Source organism: Zonotrichia leucophrys, chromosome 9 (genome assembly GCF_028769735.1).
Source record: "Zonotrichia leucophrys gambelii isolate GWCS_2022_RI chromosome 9, RI_Zleu_2.0, whole genome shotgun sequence".
Classification (NCBI taxonomy): Eukaryota; Metazoa; Chordata; class Aves; order Passeriformes; family Passerellidae; genus Zonotrichia; species Zonotrichia leucophrys.
Window position 1 is genome coordinate 14443523 of NC_088179.1, and position 17384 is coordinate 14460906.

At 43.1% G+C, this 17384-nt stretch overlaps 1 protein-coding gene across 8 annotated transcripts in view; it reads right to left on the reverse strand.

Annotated features, from left to right (window-relative positions):
- OSTN (osteocrin) overlaps nt 1-17384 on the reverse strand; it is a 75598-nt gene that overhangs the window by 41953 nt on the left and 16261 nt on the right. For 3 of the 8 annotated variants that reach the window (XM_064720955.1, XM_064720958.1, XM_064720954.1), the window contains exon 2: nt 9903-9994. The exons of 4 other annotated variants lie outside the window; for them this stretch is intronic. In XM_064720955.1, coding sequence (XP_064577025.1) covers nt 9903-9989 — 87 coding nt within the window. In that variant the 5' untranslated portion in view covers nt 9990-9994. Of the gene's footprint in view, nt 1-9902; nt 9995-15081; nt 15274-17384 lie in introns of those variants that run through there. One more of the 8 variants, XM_064720962.1, reaches the window with a different exon arrangement.

Below are 17384 nucleotides of genomic sequence, written 5' to 3' on the forward strand. Positions count from 1 at the left end.
ACTAGAAATCTTCCATGTTTGGCAGCAGATACACAGACAGTGAGGCTGACTAAATGCCCTCAGTAACTTTTGGTTTATGTATGAGTTGACAGCACTCTGACACTTTCAGGAGGTATTAAATACCTCATAGAATTGGGCCAATAGCCAGGGCACAGATCTGGCACACGGAAAATAAGTGGAGTATCTCCTTGTAACCACAGTAACTTGAAAAACACCATGAAAACAGTGCATATCCCTGCAGAATTACTGAAAATGAACAGACATATTTGTGAAATAGTAAAATAAATATTATAATGATGGTCCTGAATTGCAGAACAGATCCTACTTCATGCAGACGTGAATGTCAGAAATCCAGATGCTATTGATAGTGAAACTTCCTATAAACCCCTAAAATTTGTTGGATAAGGTACAGGAACTGATTGTACCAAAGCTGAAAAGAACAAGAACAGCCCTGACACTTACACAACTAAACACGGGGCAATACTGATACTATTTCAGAACTTGTTCTTAATCAAATGTTAATTTTATTTTTTTTTAAGGCATATTTATTTACTCCCATGGATGGTGTGGTAGAGACCTCATCCATGTTACCAGAGTTTGCATCAAAACAGGCATGGCTTCAGAATATTATGCCAAGACTGGATGGTAATTGAATGTCTTGAGATAGGGACTCTGATGCAGAAAATATGAAATTATTACACACTCCATCAAGCTCCTCAGAACAGCTGCAGAGCAGAAATTATAAACTAATTCTTGGAGATAAAATACATGATCATAATTAAAAAAATAGAGTAAGAACATGGTCAGAACCAAAGTGACAATGGTTAGTGGAAGGTTCTCTTGGGTCTTGCTGACTTACAACTTTCTCATATTGTGCCCATCTAGTGATGAGGCCAGAGGAATTATTTTCTGGATCAATCAGATAGTACAGCAATACTGAATTTAGTCTACCTGAAGTTCTGCATTGAGCCTGATTTTCTTGTCACAGTCAGGGTGGGGACACATTCAACGAAAGAGGATGAAGCTGAATCTTTATCCAAAACTTGAATGAAAGCCATGAACATTTCATAAACATTTTCTTCCCTAATGGCTAAAATTTCTGTTTGTCTTTCCTTGATTTCAGACATTACTGTTATTAAAGGTAGGCATTACCTTGAAGATATGAATAGTATCAGGTTATGAAGAAGTTTGCAGCAGTACAGAGCTCTTTAATCTGTAGGCTTCCCTAGAGACTAAAAGAAGCCTCAAATGCACATTAAAACTTAATGATGATAAATAACCAGGTTCAGTTTACACAAAAAATATCCCAGTATTTCAAGACAATCCATTTGTGAACTGTTACATGGTAAAGGTAGGAAAACCCAAGGGCATGGCCTCACTGTGCTAATCACTCTTTGTCTCAGTTCCACAGCATCAAAGATAAACAAGGGCCAGGAGGAATCCTAGGAGGTCAACCTGATCCAGATACCTTCAGTGCTGCAGATCCCAGACCCCTCTTGGTCAACTCACGCTTGAGCTTTGCTGCCTTCCCTTAAGAAACCTTTGCTGGGAATTGCAGCTCACACAGGACAGCGATTTGCACATACGTGTTGCTGTTTCACACTGGTGAATCCACTCCAACCTCACCAGACCCTTCCAGGGGCTCATAAAAGAGCACAGAGATCCCTGCTTTATGGGAAATGGACACTGAGAGACCAAGTGAGAATCCCAAAAGAAAACATACAGCATGCAAGAGAGCCAGAAAACGAGTAATCAAAACTAAGCGTTGTCAGGTGTTCATTGAAAAACTGCAGTTGTGTTTCCCACTGGAGAGCTTCTGATCCTAAACCAGTGATCCAAGGGGAACACAAATGCCACATGCTGTTAACAAGGTCTGTTTCCATCATAAGCATACATTTATCTCATCACCCTCTCTCTCTCAGACCTGGATTCTTTCACTGTAAGTCACTAACATGTCACAACAATTTCCTGAGTTGATGCCAAAGAAACTGTTGCTTGTGATTGCTTGAAATATAACAAAGCTCTGCCTTGGTTTTTGGTTTGTTTTTGCTTGTTTTTTTTTTCTTTTTTTTAATCTTTTATCTGATAGCTTTTGCCTTAGACATGGCAGTTCAGTAAGAAAGACTAAAGCAATTTTTCTAACATATGAAAGTCCTTCTTCATTTAAATGTTGAAGGAGCTTTAAATGGGAAGGAGCTGCAAGCAGAGCTCAGAGCACAAGGGCAAACAGTGCCTCTGTGTTGGCACCCTGTGGTAAGGAAAGCAGGAAGTGCCAGATCTGATCAGTCCAACAGATGATTCCAACCACAGCTCACAGGCTGGGACAGTGAATCACCAACCAGCCCAGAAACATTTCCTTCCATTAGTCAGGGGAAAGCCTCAAGAAAGAGTTTATTCCACTTCTGGTTTTAATTTCCACTTTGTGGTTAGCCCTGGAAAACTAATAAACATTTAGTATCTCTACCACATAATTCTATGTTTGCCTGCCTCTATAGGAGCTGTAGGGAGCAAACACTCACTCATGACAGACTTTAAATCAAACTGACAGTCATTTGTCTGCACCAATTAATTTTTTTTTTGTCCAGTGACAGCTTTTCAACCCCTAATAAATTTGAAATCAATTACATAAATGTGAAAACAGAACAGAAAAATAAATTTGCTAAAATATATGTGCGTGCTTATGTGTGCAGATTCAACACAGGCTGGAAGTCTTCCCACAATTAACTAATTAATTCTAAGTGCTTTCCAGTTTTTAAGAATGCTGGTCTCCTGAAGCCAATCCAGCCACACAGTGGAAGGCTCCTGGAATTACAACTGCCCATTTTTGATCACTTCTCATGTATTGATACTGAAACTCTCTTAAGTTACCAAGATGCTGCTATTCTTTAGTAGCCTGCAGGTACCCCCCAGGCTAACAGCCTTCAAATGACCTGTACTTAACAGCCTGAACAGCCAAAAGCCCAGGACATGGTTTGCCTTAGCTGAACACCCCTTCCCACTTCCAGGTCTTCTCTTCCTCCATCACTCACAAGCCTAAATAATACATGACAGTTCACATTAAGCTGTGACAGTTCTGAGATGATTCCTCAAAGAGCTGCAACTCCCTTTGTGCAGCAGGTTTTTAATGAGCTCTAGGAAGGGCTGCACAACCTCTCAGAATCAATCTGAGCCCTTATAACCACTTCTCAGTGACCTGCTTTTCAAATAAAGGCTTGTAGTTTTCAGCTGGGAAAATGCAGAGCTGTGTTATCTAAAATATCTTAGTTATCAAAAAACAACCATCAAACAACAACAAAAATAATACCAAAACCCTAAAACCAGAATTCTCTGTGTTTTATGCACTCAAAAGAACTTCAGTCAAAGAACTTCCTCAATAAATGAGCTGCACCTTCATTTACAGTACTGTCAGGTTCAGAGCAAGTCCCTGCAATGACCTGGCTGTAATTACAGCAATAGAAGACGCTGATTGCAACACTATAGTGTTACACATTCCTCACTGAACATGCAACAAAGCATCTGCAGCCAGTCCCAGCACTCCAACCCCATCATTCACTCCAGCTGGATGCAGGCAAGGTCTTTATTGCCATGACAGATTAGGAGGTCTGTAGGTGCCCAGCACGCCAAGAAAGCATTATGCTTTGTGCCACTGAATCTGAGAGACGTGACGCACACTATGTGCAGAGAAAAGGCCAAGTTACTCACAGCTGCAGCTACCATCCCACTCCGGAGCAGACTGTCCAACAAGGCAGCAGGAAAACGGGTAAATATTTAGCCAGTCCCCAGTTAGCTGTATTTTTAAGTTAAATAATGCAAAATGCTGCTTGCATGATATTAAAGCCACAGAGTCTTTCCCACGGGTCTGTTGCTCAGCCTTAACACACAATGGATCCATGCTCCTGCCTCAGTTTCCCTCAGGTTAGCTGGCTAATCTGAATTATTGTACATCTTATAGATAAAATAACAGTGTTTGAACTAAATTACAGTTTGGGTTTTGCGCAGAATTTTACACTGACTATAAATGCTCCTTCTACAAATGGCTCCAAAAACAAACCTGCAGCTTCACACTTCCTGCAATTCCTCACTAACTGGAATATTGCTTTAGCAATTATGTGGATGCTAAATGAGGACAAGCCAAGCACATAGTTTGGGAAGGGTTTTAAAACTGATAAAATGTGATTCATATTTTAACATTAGTCAGTCTTGCAGTTACGTAAATGTAAAGCAAAAGGATCCCTGAATATGTGTTTCCTACACAAGAAAGTTACCAGAACAGTGATTCAGGTTTGAGTACCAATGAGATGTTGCACAATTCAAACCTGTGTTTACCCCAGGCAGCAGAGCAGTGTAAGGCAAATGGAATTCTCTCTTCACCCCTTTCACATATTCTATACTGCAAATTTCACCCCCTGGATTTCCACTTTTCAGAGTTATACTCTGAGATCACTTTAGAAAAATATACAGAGGAATTAAACTCTAAACTTGATGGGCTGCTCCAGGAATATTTCCTTCCAAATAGCTTCCTGTGCAGTAATTGCAAACCCAGGATAGCTGAGCCCTGTGCTGTCACCCTCGGATATGCTGCAGTTAAGTGTTCCTGCACATGGGCCCATCAGCCAGGGATGGAGATCCAGGGACTCCTGATGGGCAAGAGCACCTGAACTTGGCTGCTGGCAGCAAAGTCTCTGCAAACTCTGGGGTTACATGGTTCCTGCAGCCCTCATTCCCCTTAGTGGAAATACATGGGATCCTGCTGCCAGTGAAGAGGGGTACCAGAAAGAACACAGCAAGGGAGATTGGGAAAAATGAGGCAGTCTTCTCTCTTGCATCAGACAGTTCACCACTAAACCTCATCCCACAGCTCTGAGACCCTCAGAGAGCCCAGGTGATGAGTTAGAAAGTAGTAAAAAATAATTTAAAAGAACAGGTAAAAATTAATGCTTGCTTTGACTGATGGCACACTGAGGTGAGAACTGCAGGAACAGGGACTACATCAATTACACTTCTAGTTTCCAAATACACTTATTCTGCCCTACTAGATTAAACAATTACTCCTCATAGCACTCATAAAAAGTACAGGCTTTCCACAACTGTAACTGTACCTGCTCAGCACTCAAATGTGGCATTTCAGTCATTTATGTTGGTACCTAATGATCCAGCATCACACAGGCTGCTTCCAGGAAACATGTGTTTCTGCCTCTCTGGCTGGCCACAAATTAAAATGAGGTCCCAGAACAAAAGAAACCTGAACTGCGAGGAAATTCAGATCCAGATTTGAATTCCAGACTAAACATCACATCTTGTTTAAAGAAAAATCAAATAATCACACACACATAACACATACAGAGATCTGCACTCCCCTGGGGTTCCAGACCAGGGGGTAGGTTGTATTTTACCTTTATTCAGTACTTTTTTAGATAATATATTTTCTATTAATTTCTATTTTTACTCACAAAATGTTTTCAAAGAAAGCAGTGTGTGTCTTATAGTGCAAAGAGGATAAAGCCAGGGGAGGGTTCAGACGCCGTGAAAATGACTCCTCCCAGAGCTGCTCGCTGGAGGAGGGAGCTCTTTTCCCAGGGCTGTCAGGCTGGACCATTCCCCCCTGAGCCCAAACGACAAAACACAAATCGCTGTCCCCGAAAGCCCCCGGCAATGCCCGGCCCCGCGCTGCGCTCCGCGCGTCCCGCGCCGCGAGAGGGGGCTCTGTGCGCACGGACAGACGGACACGGCCCGGCCCGTGTAGATGGGGCTCCGTGCGCACGGACAGACGGACACGGCCCGGCCGACCCATATTCCCACTGGCAGAGAAAGCCGTTCCATCTAAAAGCTGCTTTTTGCATAAAGGAAGGAGCAGAACATAAATAATGCCCTTTTAAAATAAAAGGACTAGAAATGGCTGGAAGGATATGGAAAAGAGGAAAAATAAAGTGCAGTTAAGTCCAGAAGACAACACATGGTGTACATGGGGGCTTGTGCACAGAACATTCCTTAGCTGTCCTGCAAAGCAGAAACATGAGTAAAATGCACATCAAATAGCTCCATAAGAAAGTCAAGACTGGAGCAGATGTCTCCTGGCCCTTTAAGAGGCTCCTGTGGCAGAGGCAGAGCCACAAACAGCCCCCTTGTAAAGCAGCCCCTTAAAGTGCTTCCAAAATCTGCTGCACATTCCACCCACACCCCACTGCTTCCTCCCAGGGGCACTTGTGCCTCTTTCCTGGATGCTTGATCACATCCAGGGTTTCTGCAAAAGAAGGAAGAGCTCAGATGATCTGAGGCATGGGGCACCAGGCAAGCCTGTCCCTGTCCCACTGGGCAGGTCAGCTGAGTGTTCCACACCACAGGGTGAGGGTTATTCAAACGACCCAGACATCCAGGATGTGAAGCCCCACCTACATTCAGATGGTACATTTAGGGGATTTCACACCTGGTCTGTGTGGAATAGCTCCACACTGGCAGCAATAGACAGGGGTGAAGCAGTAGAGAGAGTCCCCTGTGACTCCACACTGCAGAGCAGATTGCAGGGGCTGTCCTTAGTGATCTCTGGGGTGCTGTGATGTGAGGTTGGAGTGGGAGATAAGAGACCAAAGAGCCCTGTAAGAAACATGAACACAGGAGAAACTTCAGCAGACACAGTATTTTTCTCTCACCAAGGCTGAGCCAGCCTCCCAAGGAGGTTGTTCAGAGTGCTCCTCTTCCTTGGCAGCAGGGCAAGTGCATTTGCTAATGAATAGGGCTCTTAGAAAAGGCAAGGAATTTTTTATTCCTCTCTACACATATTCAGAGAAGCAGAGAAGTTTTTTTTGTTGTTGCTTTTTTCTTCGCCCCCCTCTTCAAGATTCTTTCATTTGTGATTTCTAATCATCATTCCACTCTTCTTTCCCTCCTTTTCTTTACTCCCCATTCCTGAGTCACCCCCCCAGGCTTGGCACCTCTCCAGACCAAATGAACTCCAGGAAGGTTTTTTCCCCTCTCCTTTCCTCACCACCACCACCTTCTCCTCCCTATTCAAGCTGAACCTGTGGACAAAATAAACGCTGGCACTGGGTCATTGTCCTTCCCCTCCTCATCACAGGATTCAGAGAGGATTAAACTAATCTCACACATGGACTCGCTCCTGGGTGCTGGCCTGGACTCCTGCCATGCAGTGAGATGGCATCAAGTGCCATGTCCCAGCAAAGTGTTTCTGTAGTGACTTCTCATGCAAGGGCAGCAAAAGGATCTGACTCGGGAGCTGGTGGTTCTATATTGTGCAATGTCAACACAGTCACCACATTTAACAGCTTGCCTTGATTGAAAAGGGTTAAAAAAAAAAAGAATAATAATAAGAAAGCCTAGGAGGTTCAAGGCATTCAACAATGCAACCAGACCAATTATTTAAGTGCTCTGCATTGGCTCATTTGTTAATACTTACGCAAATCATACCCAAAGCTGTGCTGTGATGGGAGGGAGGCTACGGAGAGTGGGAATTTCTGGAATTACTTGGGCTCTCCTCCTGTCTCCCATATATTCAAATGATCAGTACCTGCAGCAAGCTCCCAGGAACTGGCAGTGCCTGCCTGCAGGGAGCCCAGGATCAGCAGCCTTTGAGTGCTTCACAAAGGAGGACAACCATGGCTGCTGCCTCTCAGCAAGAGGGGAAACTGAGACTCAGAACACACAGTGATTCCCAAACAAATGGCTTACTCTGGAGCTTTCATTGCAGAAAATACCAGCTCACTGCTGACAGCTCTGAAAAGATACTGCTAGGGTTCAGCTGCCTGGGTAGCTCTAATGAAATAAAGCTTCTGGGCTGTGTGTGCAACTCCAGCACACTTCACTGGCTTACACAAAGCTAATTCTGCCCAAAGATGTCAAAACATTCAGCAGGCAAGGCCACAACTCAGGAGAGTTTGTGAATCCTGTGAGTCCCATGTGACAATGAGTTGACTTTGATGCAATGCATTTTTTAGACACTTAAAGTTAAATTAAAACTTTTTAGTGGGTTTTAATTGGTAAGGTTAAATCTACCTCAAGAACCAGGTGAGCATTAAAGACAGAAATGCACAAATGATTGAGGATCACAGTTTGCCACTGATAGGGAGTGTATGTAACATTTCTGGTATAAAGTGACATTGCTTCAGTGCTTGGAATACCAAGGTCCATGGATATAGAGGAGCTGTGGTCAAATGCCTACAGTGGCTGTGTCAGCAGCATAATCCACAGGGGCACAGCCTGAGGGAGAGCTGTAGAGCTCTGCCAGGCCAGCTGAGCCCCTGATGCAAAGCTCACCTGCACAGCCAGGCATCCTGGTGGCTCTGAGTCAGGAGCTGTGGCTGTTCTTCATTCCACAGCACAGATACCTCCACATCCTTCAGCAACACACTTAACCTCTCCCTGCCACAGGTTCTCATTTCTAGGTGCAGCTAATACAGCCAAGGACACCTTCCTATGCCATCCACCAGAAGGGTAAAGGTTGCTGGGAAGAAATAACTACAGAAAAACTGAAGAGGCAAGACATGACTAGAGCACAAAACCCTTCCTGATCCATCTCAGGCAGCTAGCGCTAAGGGAACAAATTCTCATTCCTGCATCAGTCTTGCAGCTTGATGCCTGAATAGCTCTGAAACAAGCCACAGACAGCAAACAATTCCAGTCACAAACACCCAGGCACAAATGTCTAGGTGGTTTGTCAGTGAGCAATTAAATCCTGTGCTGGATAAAAATGTTAAAAATGCATCACATTGTGGCTTTAAATAGTCTCTTGTTGGAGAACTTGGTCTCACTGCCAACTTGCACTTGGGTAAACTGTTTTTGCCACTGCTGGGATTCGCTGAATGTCCATCAGGCAGTTGCATCACACACTGAATAGTTTGGCATTACCTCATGCCTTAAGGGAAAAGCAGAAGAAAATGAACTAGCAGCCTGTTTTCTGTCTACTTATTTATTTACTTTGGTGAGGGGCTTTTTTATTTGCTTTTGTTTTGGGAGTATTTTTCTGTCCTTTTCCCTCCTAAGCTAAGGGTTACTTGAGTGCACAGCAATGAAAAAATGTGGTGAGGAAAGTACTTTGGGAAGGAGTGGGAATGTGGAAGGCAAAGGAGAGAAGGAAAAATGTGAGTCAAAGGATTAAATCCAAATTCCAGTCTGGGACTTTTTAACGAAGATGGAATACTGACTAGTTGAGCAAATTAAGGTTTTTCAAGGGGGTCTGGGGAAGTGATTGGTTTCTATCCAAGCAGAAAATGTCATTCTTCTCCATCGGTACCAGAGAAAATAAAGAGACAAAACACTCCCAACCCTGCTCTGAGAAATCTGAAAAGATGGGAGAACAGACAAGGACAAACAAGCAATTAAAAGGAAATTGCTTCTCTCTCCCCACCAAACCTTTTGTTTCTTCCCAAATGAAAGTGGAAAAAATTGATTAGGGGGTCAAAAGGAGGAAGAACCAAAGAACTGCATCACGTGCAGTGCCTGCAGACACTGCTCCACCAGGGTGTGGGCAAAAACATGCTGCAGCAATGGGCTAAAGACCTGCAGGGAGGGACAAAAACTCACTTCTCAACCTGTTTGGGTTGAGCTTCTTCCCATCTCTGAAGCTTACTTTGACAGTTACAGTTTCTCTGCTAAAGTCAACCATGACATGACTGAAAAATCAGAATATTCTAACCTGTGTTGTTATTGTCTCGTCAAGCCACTCCACCATCCCTCAATGTGGTTTCCCAGGGGACAGCAAGCACACACAGGCCAGCAGCTGCTCAGATTTCCAGCTGGAGTCCCTGCCTGCACAGCAGGTCAGCAGAGGGGAAACGTGCCCTCATCTCTGTCACTGCAATAGCTACACACACATCCTAATCTGGTTTAACAGTGGAATAACTAATATCAGGCTGGAAAAGTGGATAAAAGGAATGCTCAGCATTTGTTACCTGCTGTCCTTCTGCCACACAGAGCTGCAGACAGCAACTTGGTCCACTTCTTCTGTAGGAGTCACACAGGAACTTCCCTTGGAGCATAGCAGCTACACAGGAAAGTGTCCCATTAATTTTGCCCCCCAAGTATAAACTTTATTTTCTGCAGCAGTACAGTACTTTTATAGGAAGTAAAATCTTTGCAAGAAATCTAGATTCCCTTCTATGCCAGTGGTCTGTAGCTTCAAAGGGTTCCCCCTATCAGCTCTGGATGAAAATAATTCCCAATAATAAAATAATTCCCAAATACCCAAATTATCTGAGAATTCAGTACTCACTAAGACTGGAATATAAGGCTAGGAGAAAATTTTGTTAATAGAAAGTTTTATACAGAAACAGCATTTGCTGCATTGGATCAGAGTGAACACCTCCCTAAGACAGCAGCCTCAACAATGGCCTCAGTAGCTAGACAGAGCACACAGATGTGTGATACTTCTCCCTTAAATTCCTCCACTCTCCAACTGTTTTCAGCCCAGAAACTTCTCAAGTCAGAGGGGCATTTTTAGTGTTTGGTAACCCTGGCTGGATTTCTCCTTTCTGAACTTTTCCAGTCTTCCCTTGAACACAAGTCCAACTTTAGCCCCTACAAGGAGGCCCCAGTCTCTAACATGGAATGCCTTTCAGGAGCTGTTTGAAAAAACGGGCAGTGATGGACATGATCACTTGGTGGTTTGCAGGGCCTGCAAAATTCTCAGCTCCTCTCTGTTAAAAACTGTGTTTAACACTCCACAGGTGGGGAAATCAGAACCATATCTCTGGCATATCCAAGCTGTCTCATAGGATGAGCTGTGACTGAGCAAAACTCAGCATCAGAGATCCCAGAGCATATTCCACAGAGCAGCTGGAATCCCTCTCCAGACACTTCCTAATTCCACCTTACACTACAATATCCACCTGTGCAGAGCTTGGACAGTGATATCCACACAACCATGATAACTGTGAATCTGTCAGCAAAACAGTGTGAGAAATCACATCAACCCCACCAGATTTCTTGAGAAGCTTGAAGTTGGCACATTTGTAAGTGTTTCCTAGAGGTCTGTATATTTCCAAGGAAACCTGAAAGTATCACTGATTTGAAATGCAACCACTCAGAATTTTGATGAAAGTGAGAAATCTAAGACATTTTGTTAAGTTCCACTTCAATATTTCAAACTCATGTGTGACTGCAAAAATGAAGTGACAAATCCATTGTGAGAAACACACTGGTAACAAAAAGGGAAAAGCCAGATGAATTTCTGCAAAGTGTGAAGGCTGTTTTCAGCATGTCTCCTGTTGGGCACACATAACCAAGAAAGCTTTCTACAGTAATTTAAACTGAGCCAGGAGACCCATGGCCAGCAGCAGAGCCTCATCCTTCTGACCCTTGTTTCACCATACTCTCTCTACACACTCTGGTGCTGGGGAGGTTTATTCCAGGAAACTTCTCAAGCATAAGGCATTAGTAACAAAAAAAGTTTAGAGGAGTTCTTGCACATGTAAAATGAGAATTCCTTTATATGTTAGACAAAATAAACACTTAAACAGTCCTAACCTCCTGCACATCAGAGAACAGGCTGAGCACTTGTTACCTCCAACTCAAACTTCCCTTGACAATGTTAGAGACTAATTTTTTTCTGTTTTATTCTTAACTAAAGCATTTTTACTTATTTTTTCTATACATTTATGTATTTGAGATATTCACCCTTTACAGTACCAATTTATATAATTAAGTGATGTCATTATATACAAGTGGCATCATAATCCTCTTGCAAGTGCCATGTAGGCAGACATTGCCCAGCAAGCTGAGGAGGGGCAGCAGTCAGTCTGCACTGGGATTTCATTTTGCCCTGCAAGCCTTCTGCTCAGAAGGGCCAGGCTCAGTAACCCAGAGGTCCTGGGTAACCCAGAACAACGATGCCTCACTCGTATGTCCCAGGGTTTGACTGGTGCCACAGCAACAGCTCAGTCTGGCTGGGATATTTCCATTATACTCTCAGGGCTAGAAAACAAACAAATTTGTACAACACACACAAACAGTCTTTTCTAATCTCTTTTAATGGCACTCTGAAGACCAGACTGTCAATTGTCTGCTGTGTTCTCAACAATTTGCTAATGATAATTAAAGATGCTCAAAGTCTGCCAACTATTTCAGCACTCTATTCAACCAAGGAGATAAGGGTTCAGGAGGAAAGCAAATGAAATGAACTTGATCCAAGGAGGAGGTGTTACCTACAAAGGAACCCATAAGGGCATAAAGATAGCAAAGGCAGAGTAAAATGTTCTCTAATCTGCACAGCAGATACACAGGGAGATGATGCCAAAACCCTGGAATGAGATTACAAAAGCAGGAGAGTAAGTGGATTCTTTTCCTTTCTTTCTAAAGGATTCCATCCCAGAGAAGTTGCTTAGACAACGGCAACCCCCCACCATGCGATCCATGCATGAAGGAAAACAAATCCATGCTGTAGTAACAGGAAGATCAAAACCTGGGTTCTGCTTGCTTTTTTGGGGTTTTTCCTTCGGCTGAGAGAAATTAAATACTCATTACACGCCCATTTCTGCAGAAAAGGACTATGTGGGCAGTGGGATATCAGGCATGCTGGCCCCAGAAAACAGGAAGAGAGAAAGAAAGGTTGGGCACCTGTAACTGGAAGTACAGCTTTGGTTGCTCTGAAGTTCTGCTGAATTAAAGGTCCTGTATAAATTTTCAATTCCAGAAAATCACTCGAGGCATTCAGCTGACTCATGCCACAACATTCACTTTATCACTAAAGCTGTGAATTCATCAACTTATCAAAAATAAGATCTACTGTAGCAAATTCCTACACGTGTGTCAACACGTGCAGCAGGTAAGCACACATCTGTCCCCTGGTGAGACTGAACTTGTTGCCTTACAGGAAATATCTCTCCTTTCTGAAGGTCACCAACCCTTGCAGAAGTTCCTCTGCCATGATGCAGTGTGATCACGTCTGCTCTCAACACTTGTACAGAATTTTATCAAATTCATACTTTCTGCAAGCCCCATACATGCAAAATTGCAGCTATGGCCTTCTGGCACCCCTAAGCATTTGGCTCTTTGTACTTCTACTGGCTTATATTGCATCATGTTCTAAACCTGTTTACTCCCTGAGTGAGCCTGTGTTTGGAGCAGCAGAACAACTTCCCAACAGAAAATTAATAACATGGAGAAAACATTTGTACCAAAGGGCAGAAAGTCTGTTTTGGGAAGAATAGTCTTGCCTTATACCTGAAGGAGCTTTATTTGCCCACCTATTTTCTGAGAGCATCATATTCAATTCTGCCTCTTTCAGTAAGTGCCAATGACTTCAACAACATCCCCTTGGCAGGACTATGTTCCCTTTATGTGAGAAAAATAGTAATGGTTTTCCAGCAGATTGCCCTCCACATCATTCTCAACTAGAAACTCAGTGAAAACACTGTATTCCTTAATTCTTAAACCACACTTTTTCATCTCCAAATGACTGGGACTACAAACAAATAATCAGAGACCCTTATTAAATGTTAATTTTGAATCTGGCCATATCGATGCTCAATTAGCTCCTACTACTGGAACTAATTTCATGAAATACAGTCCTGCTAAGTTTCAGATAATTATATTTTCTAAAAAATTCAAATTTTTGTAGAAAACATGCAACAGTCAAAAGCAAAGAGAAGCCTACTGCCTGTAAAAGTCTATTTCCAATGCAGCTCCACTTTTAGTGTCATTTATCTTGAAAATCTTTTAAATTCATAGTGCAAGTTAAAAACTCAGGAAGCATTTCATGTAAATATTTATAGGTTTGAAATCTTGCAGCATTATGTTCACAGATTTTGATGTTAGCACTTTGGGGCTAAATTGTCTTTATTTTACCCACACTTTCATGCTCCCAAACTCATGTGAAATAGGAGCCAATTCTCTACCAAAACACCAGTCACCTCAGATTCTTTCTGGCCTTGTGGCAATAACTCCAAAAGCAGGGGTGCCTCAGCACACAGCATTCCTTGCTCAGAACGTGTCTGACTTGAACCAAGCACTTGGCTCGGCAGTGACAAATCAGGACATAAGGTGGCATTATTGCCCTTCCTTAACTGTCGGAGGGCCCCAGTCCAGATCTGCATGTCAACAGTGCTACAACATCGTTGTTTGGCATTCCAGAAACAGTACAAAACAATTTTAAAAGACCCAGTGAGAAAATCAAGTCCGTACCAAGATGCATTCAGAATACCAGACACAGCCAAATCCTGATTGTTTCCTGCTTTAAATTTTCCCCAAATACTGTGTGTATAAACTGACCTGACTGAAAAAAAGAAAAAAAAAAAGACTGTTAGGCTTTTAGTGCATTAACTATACAAGACTTCTGAAATAACATTTTAAAAGTCTGGACTTCATTTGTATCCTTGACTCAGTGCTCAGCTGTGATTGCCCACAGCAGGAACTCCCATCAAATTCATACAGATGCTTGGAATAAGACATGAGAAAGTATCTGCAAAGGACACAGGAACATGGTCTGCAGGTTCATCTGTTTTTGGTTCACACAAAAAATTTAGGATTTGAAGCTATTTTTTTTTAATTAAAGAGAGCTGATAGCTGTACATTTCATATAGAGGAATGAAACTACAGAACAGGGAACCAGCTTTTCCCTGGTCTTGTCCAACACTTGTGGTGTATTTGGATTGAGAAACATCTTTTTTGTCTGTTCAGTCCAACACAAGAGTAGCATGAGACCAACGTGTGAGCATGTTTCCAGTTCCAGGTACATAAGGACCTTTCATTCAATAGCTGGAAGCCACTATTCACAATGGAAAGAAGGGGAAGACTTGAAATAACACCAGAAGTTAAACACTGGAACTGTTTCACACACAATGGCACTGTCCCTCACACAGTGACACTGTCCTCTAGTACTTCAAAATCAGGGCAGGTGCCTTTTGGAAAAGGATATTTTAACCTCATACAAAACCCCAGTGTAGAGAGAACTAAGAGAACTGACAGAGCTATATGGTGTCAGAGGCAAGGTGGTCCCTTTTGGGTTTTGAGCTCTGCAAACACTTCATTCTACAAAACCTAATTCATTGCAATATCCCCAGATAGTCATTCATTTCTCCTAACAAAATACACTCATGCCTGTTTTTTTTATTATGCATCTAGCAGGAAACTCACCAATGTCAGGTCCATGTCTGTATGAATAGAGATTTAAAGATGAAAAGCTCTGCAGGTGAAACACAGACTGTCACAGTTCTCCTCTGCAAATCTCATGCCACTTTAACACTGAGACATGGGGGCCAGAAATAAGCAAAGGTGGGAAGCATCCAGTGAAAATCCATCAGAAACTCAAGACAGCTCTGAGGATTTGTTTGTACTTGGTTACTGTGGCAGTGGCAGTTGGGGCGAGCTCCAATTACATCTGACTCATTGAAAAGGAGCTCATCACAGTCCAAGAGATGCCAAGCACAAAGGTGCTTATTTAAATTTGTCTGTCTCTGCTTCCATTAATCATGACCTCCTGACAACTTCTGGATCCCACTTTGCTCTTCCCCCATCTTGCTGCAGCCCTGAAGGGCCTCTTTTATCAGGCCCATTGAGGCAGCAGCACAATCTCCATGAGAGCTCCCAGTGTGGCACTGGCTTGCTGTCAGACTGGCTCCAGTGCATTTCTTTCCAGCACTAAGAGTTCCCTGACATGGTTATTAATCATGGCCTCACTGACAGGGCACTGAACTGTCTGGAGATGAAACTTCATATTTCCATCCAGGGCTCCCCAGGTAGGACATGGAATTTGTTTCATCTTTGTATAATCAAGAAATAGAGCACTAGGGGAGTGAATTAACCCCAACTTCAGGTTCATAAAGGTGTCCCTGCTCTGTTTAATTAAATCTGTCTTAAAACCTCCTAATCCCAAACTAAAGACTTAATAATGTTCAGGAACCTCTTTTTCCTTACAATATATTGGTATAAACTGCTGACAACTTAATATTGAAATAAACATGCTGCTCCTGTACTTGACCTGGCCAGTGCAAAGACCAAAACCCACATGTCTAAGGCCAGCTTCTCCCAGAATGGTGAGAGGACGGTGCACCACAGATGTTAGGTATGTAAAAATCTCTTAATTTAATGCTACAAAATGTCAAAGCCTGGGAAGAACATTTAAAAGATCAAAATAAAGAACATTAATCAAAGCAGGAGCAGAGTGTAAAGGTTTGATTTTCTCTCTGAACAGGCAGAACCCTGTCCTTTTAGAGTGAGGATTGCCAAACCCTTACCCATGAGTTTGGGGTATTACACTTTCCATTGAGAGAGTTTTGAGGCACCAAACATCACTCCGGGCCTGTTTCATAGTGGTTAGAGAGAAGCTCTGCTCAAGCTCTCCAGATGTGGTGGCAAATCTGGTTTTGTAGTTCCTTCTTTAAAAAAAGCGAAGAACATTTGTTTCAGATTGTTAGCAAAATTCAGACCTAGATCAGAGCTTTCTTCCCTACAATAAAAAACAGGTAGTTGGATTTGGAATTTTGGTACCAGAAATGAAGTATCCTGCAATATTGACCTCAACATCTGTTTAGTCTCAAGAGGTAGAAAGCCATAATCAAGAGGTAGAAAACCAACATTTTAGAAGACAGCTTGTGGAAAGCAGAGTGACTCTACATGAGATCTTTAAGGAGGCAACCACAACAAGAGAAAAACAATGTGGTTTAGCATTGGAGAAGAAAACCAGCAGGAATAAAGCAGAGATGTACAGAGGCAGCAATGCAGGCTGTAAGGAAAGCCACTCCATGCCCAAAGTGATGTATGGGAGGCAGACCTATTCATAGCTCTCCATCCCAAATCCATCCAGGTTCATTTGAGGAGGGGTTTGACTTGTAGGGCTTCTCCCTTCCTGAGATGTCCTTGTGCCTCAGAGACAGAGGACAGGGAGAAACGAAGACCTGGACACAGCAAACACTGCATCCCAACAGAACATGGAGCAAATGGAAAGGTTTCCACTCTCTCTCTCCCTAAGAGGATTATGTCAGCAGGGCCTGGCTGGCGTCTGCAGCAGAGCTCAGCGCCAGGGTCCAGGGCAGTCAGCCCTACCCTCCTGCCCAAGGTTTTCATTAAGACTTTGGTTCCCTGTTGCTCACATGGCGGCTTGCACGTGCTCCCTAAATATCCTGCATCCACCTCCAAGGTATTTGCTAATATAGAAATCTCTTCCTCCCCCTTTGCCCCCTCCTCCCAAGGACCTGGGGCCACAGCACAAATCACCATCCTGCTGAGAAATTTTCATTACACAAGGATGGGACAGAGGACTCAGGATGAATGGGTATTACCAGAGAGGCAAGGACCTTACAACTGTACATTGTGTCTGCTCCTCTGAGCCTGCATCAGTCAGATGAGGGTGCACATCAACCCTGCAGAGCACAGCAAACAGCAACAACCCCTTCTGCTCATGCACTGCCCTGCAGGGAATAACCAAAGGAGTTCCTGCT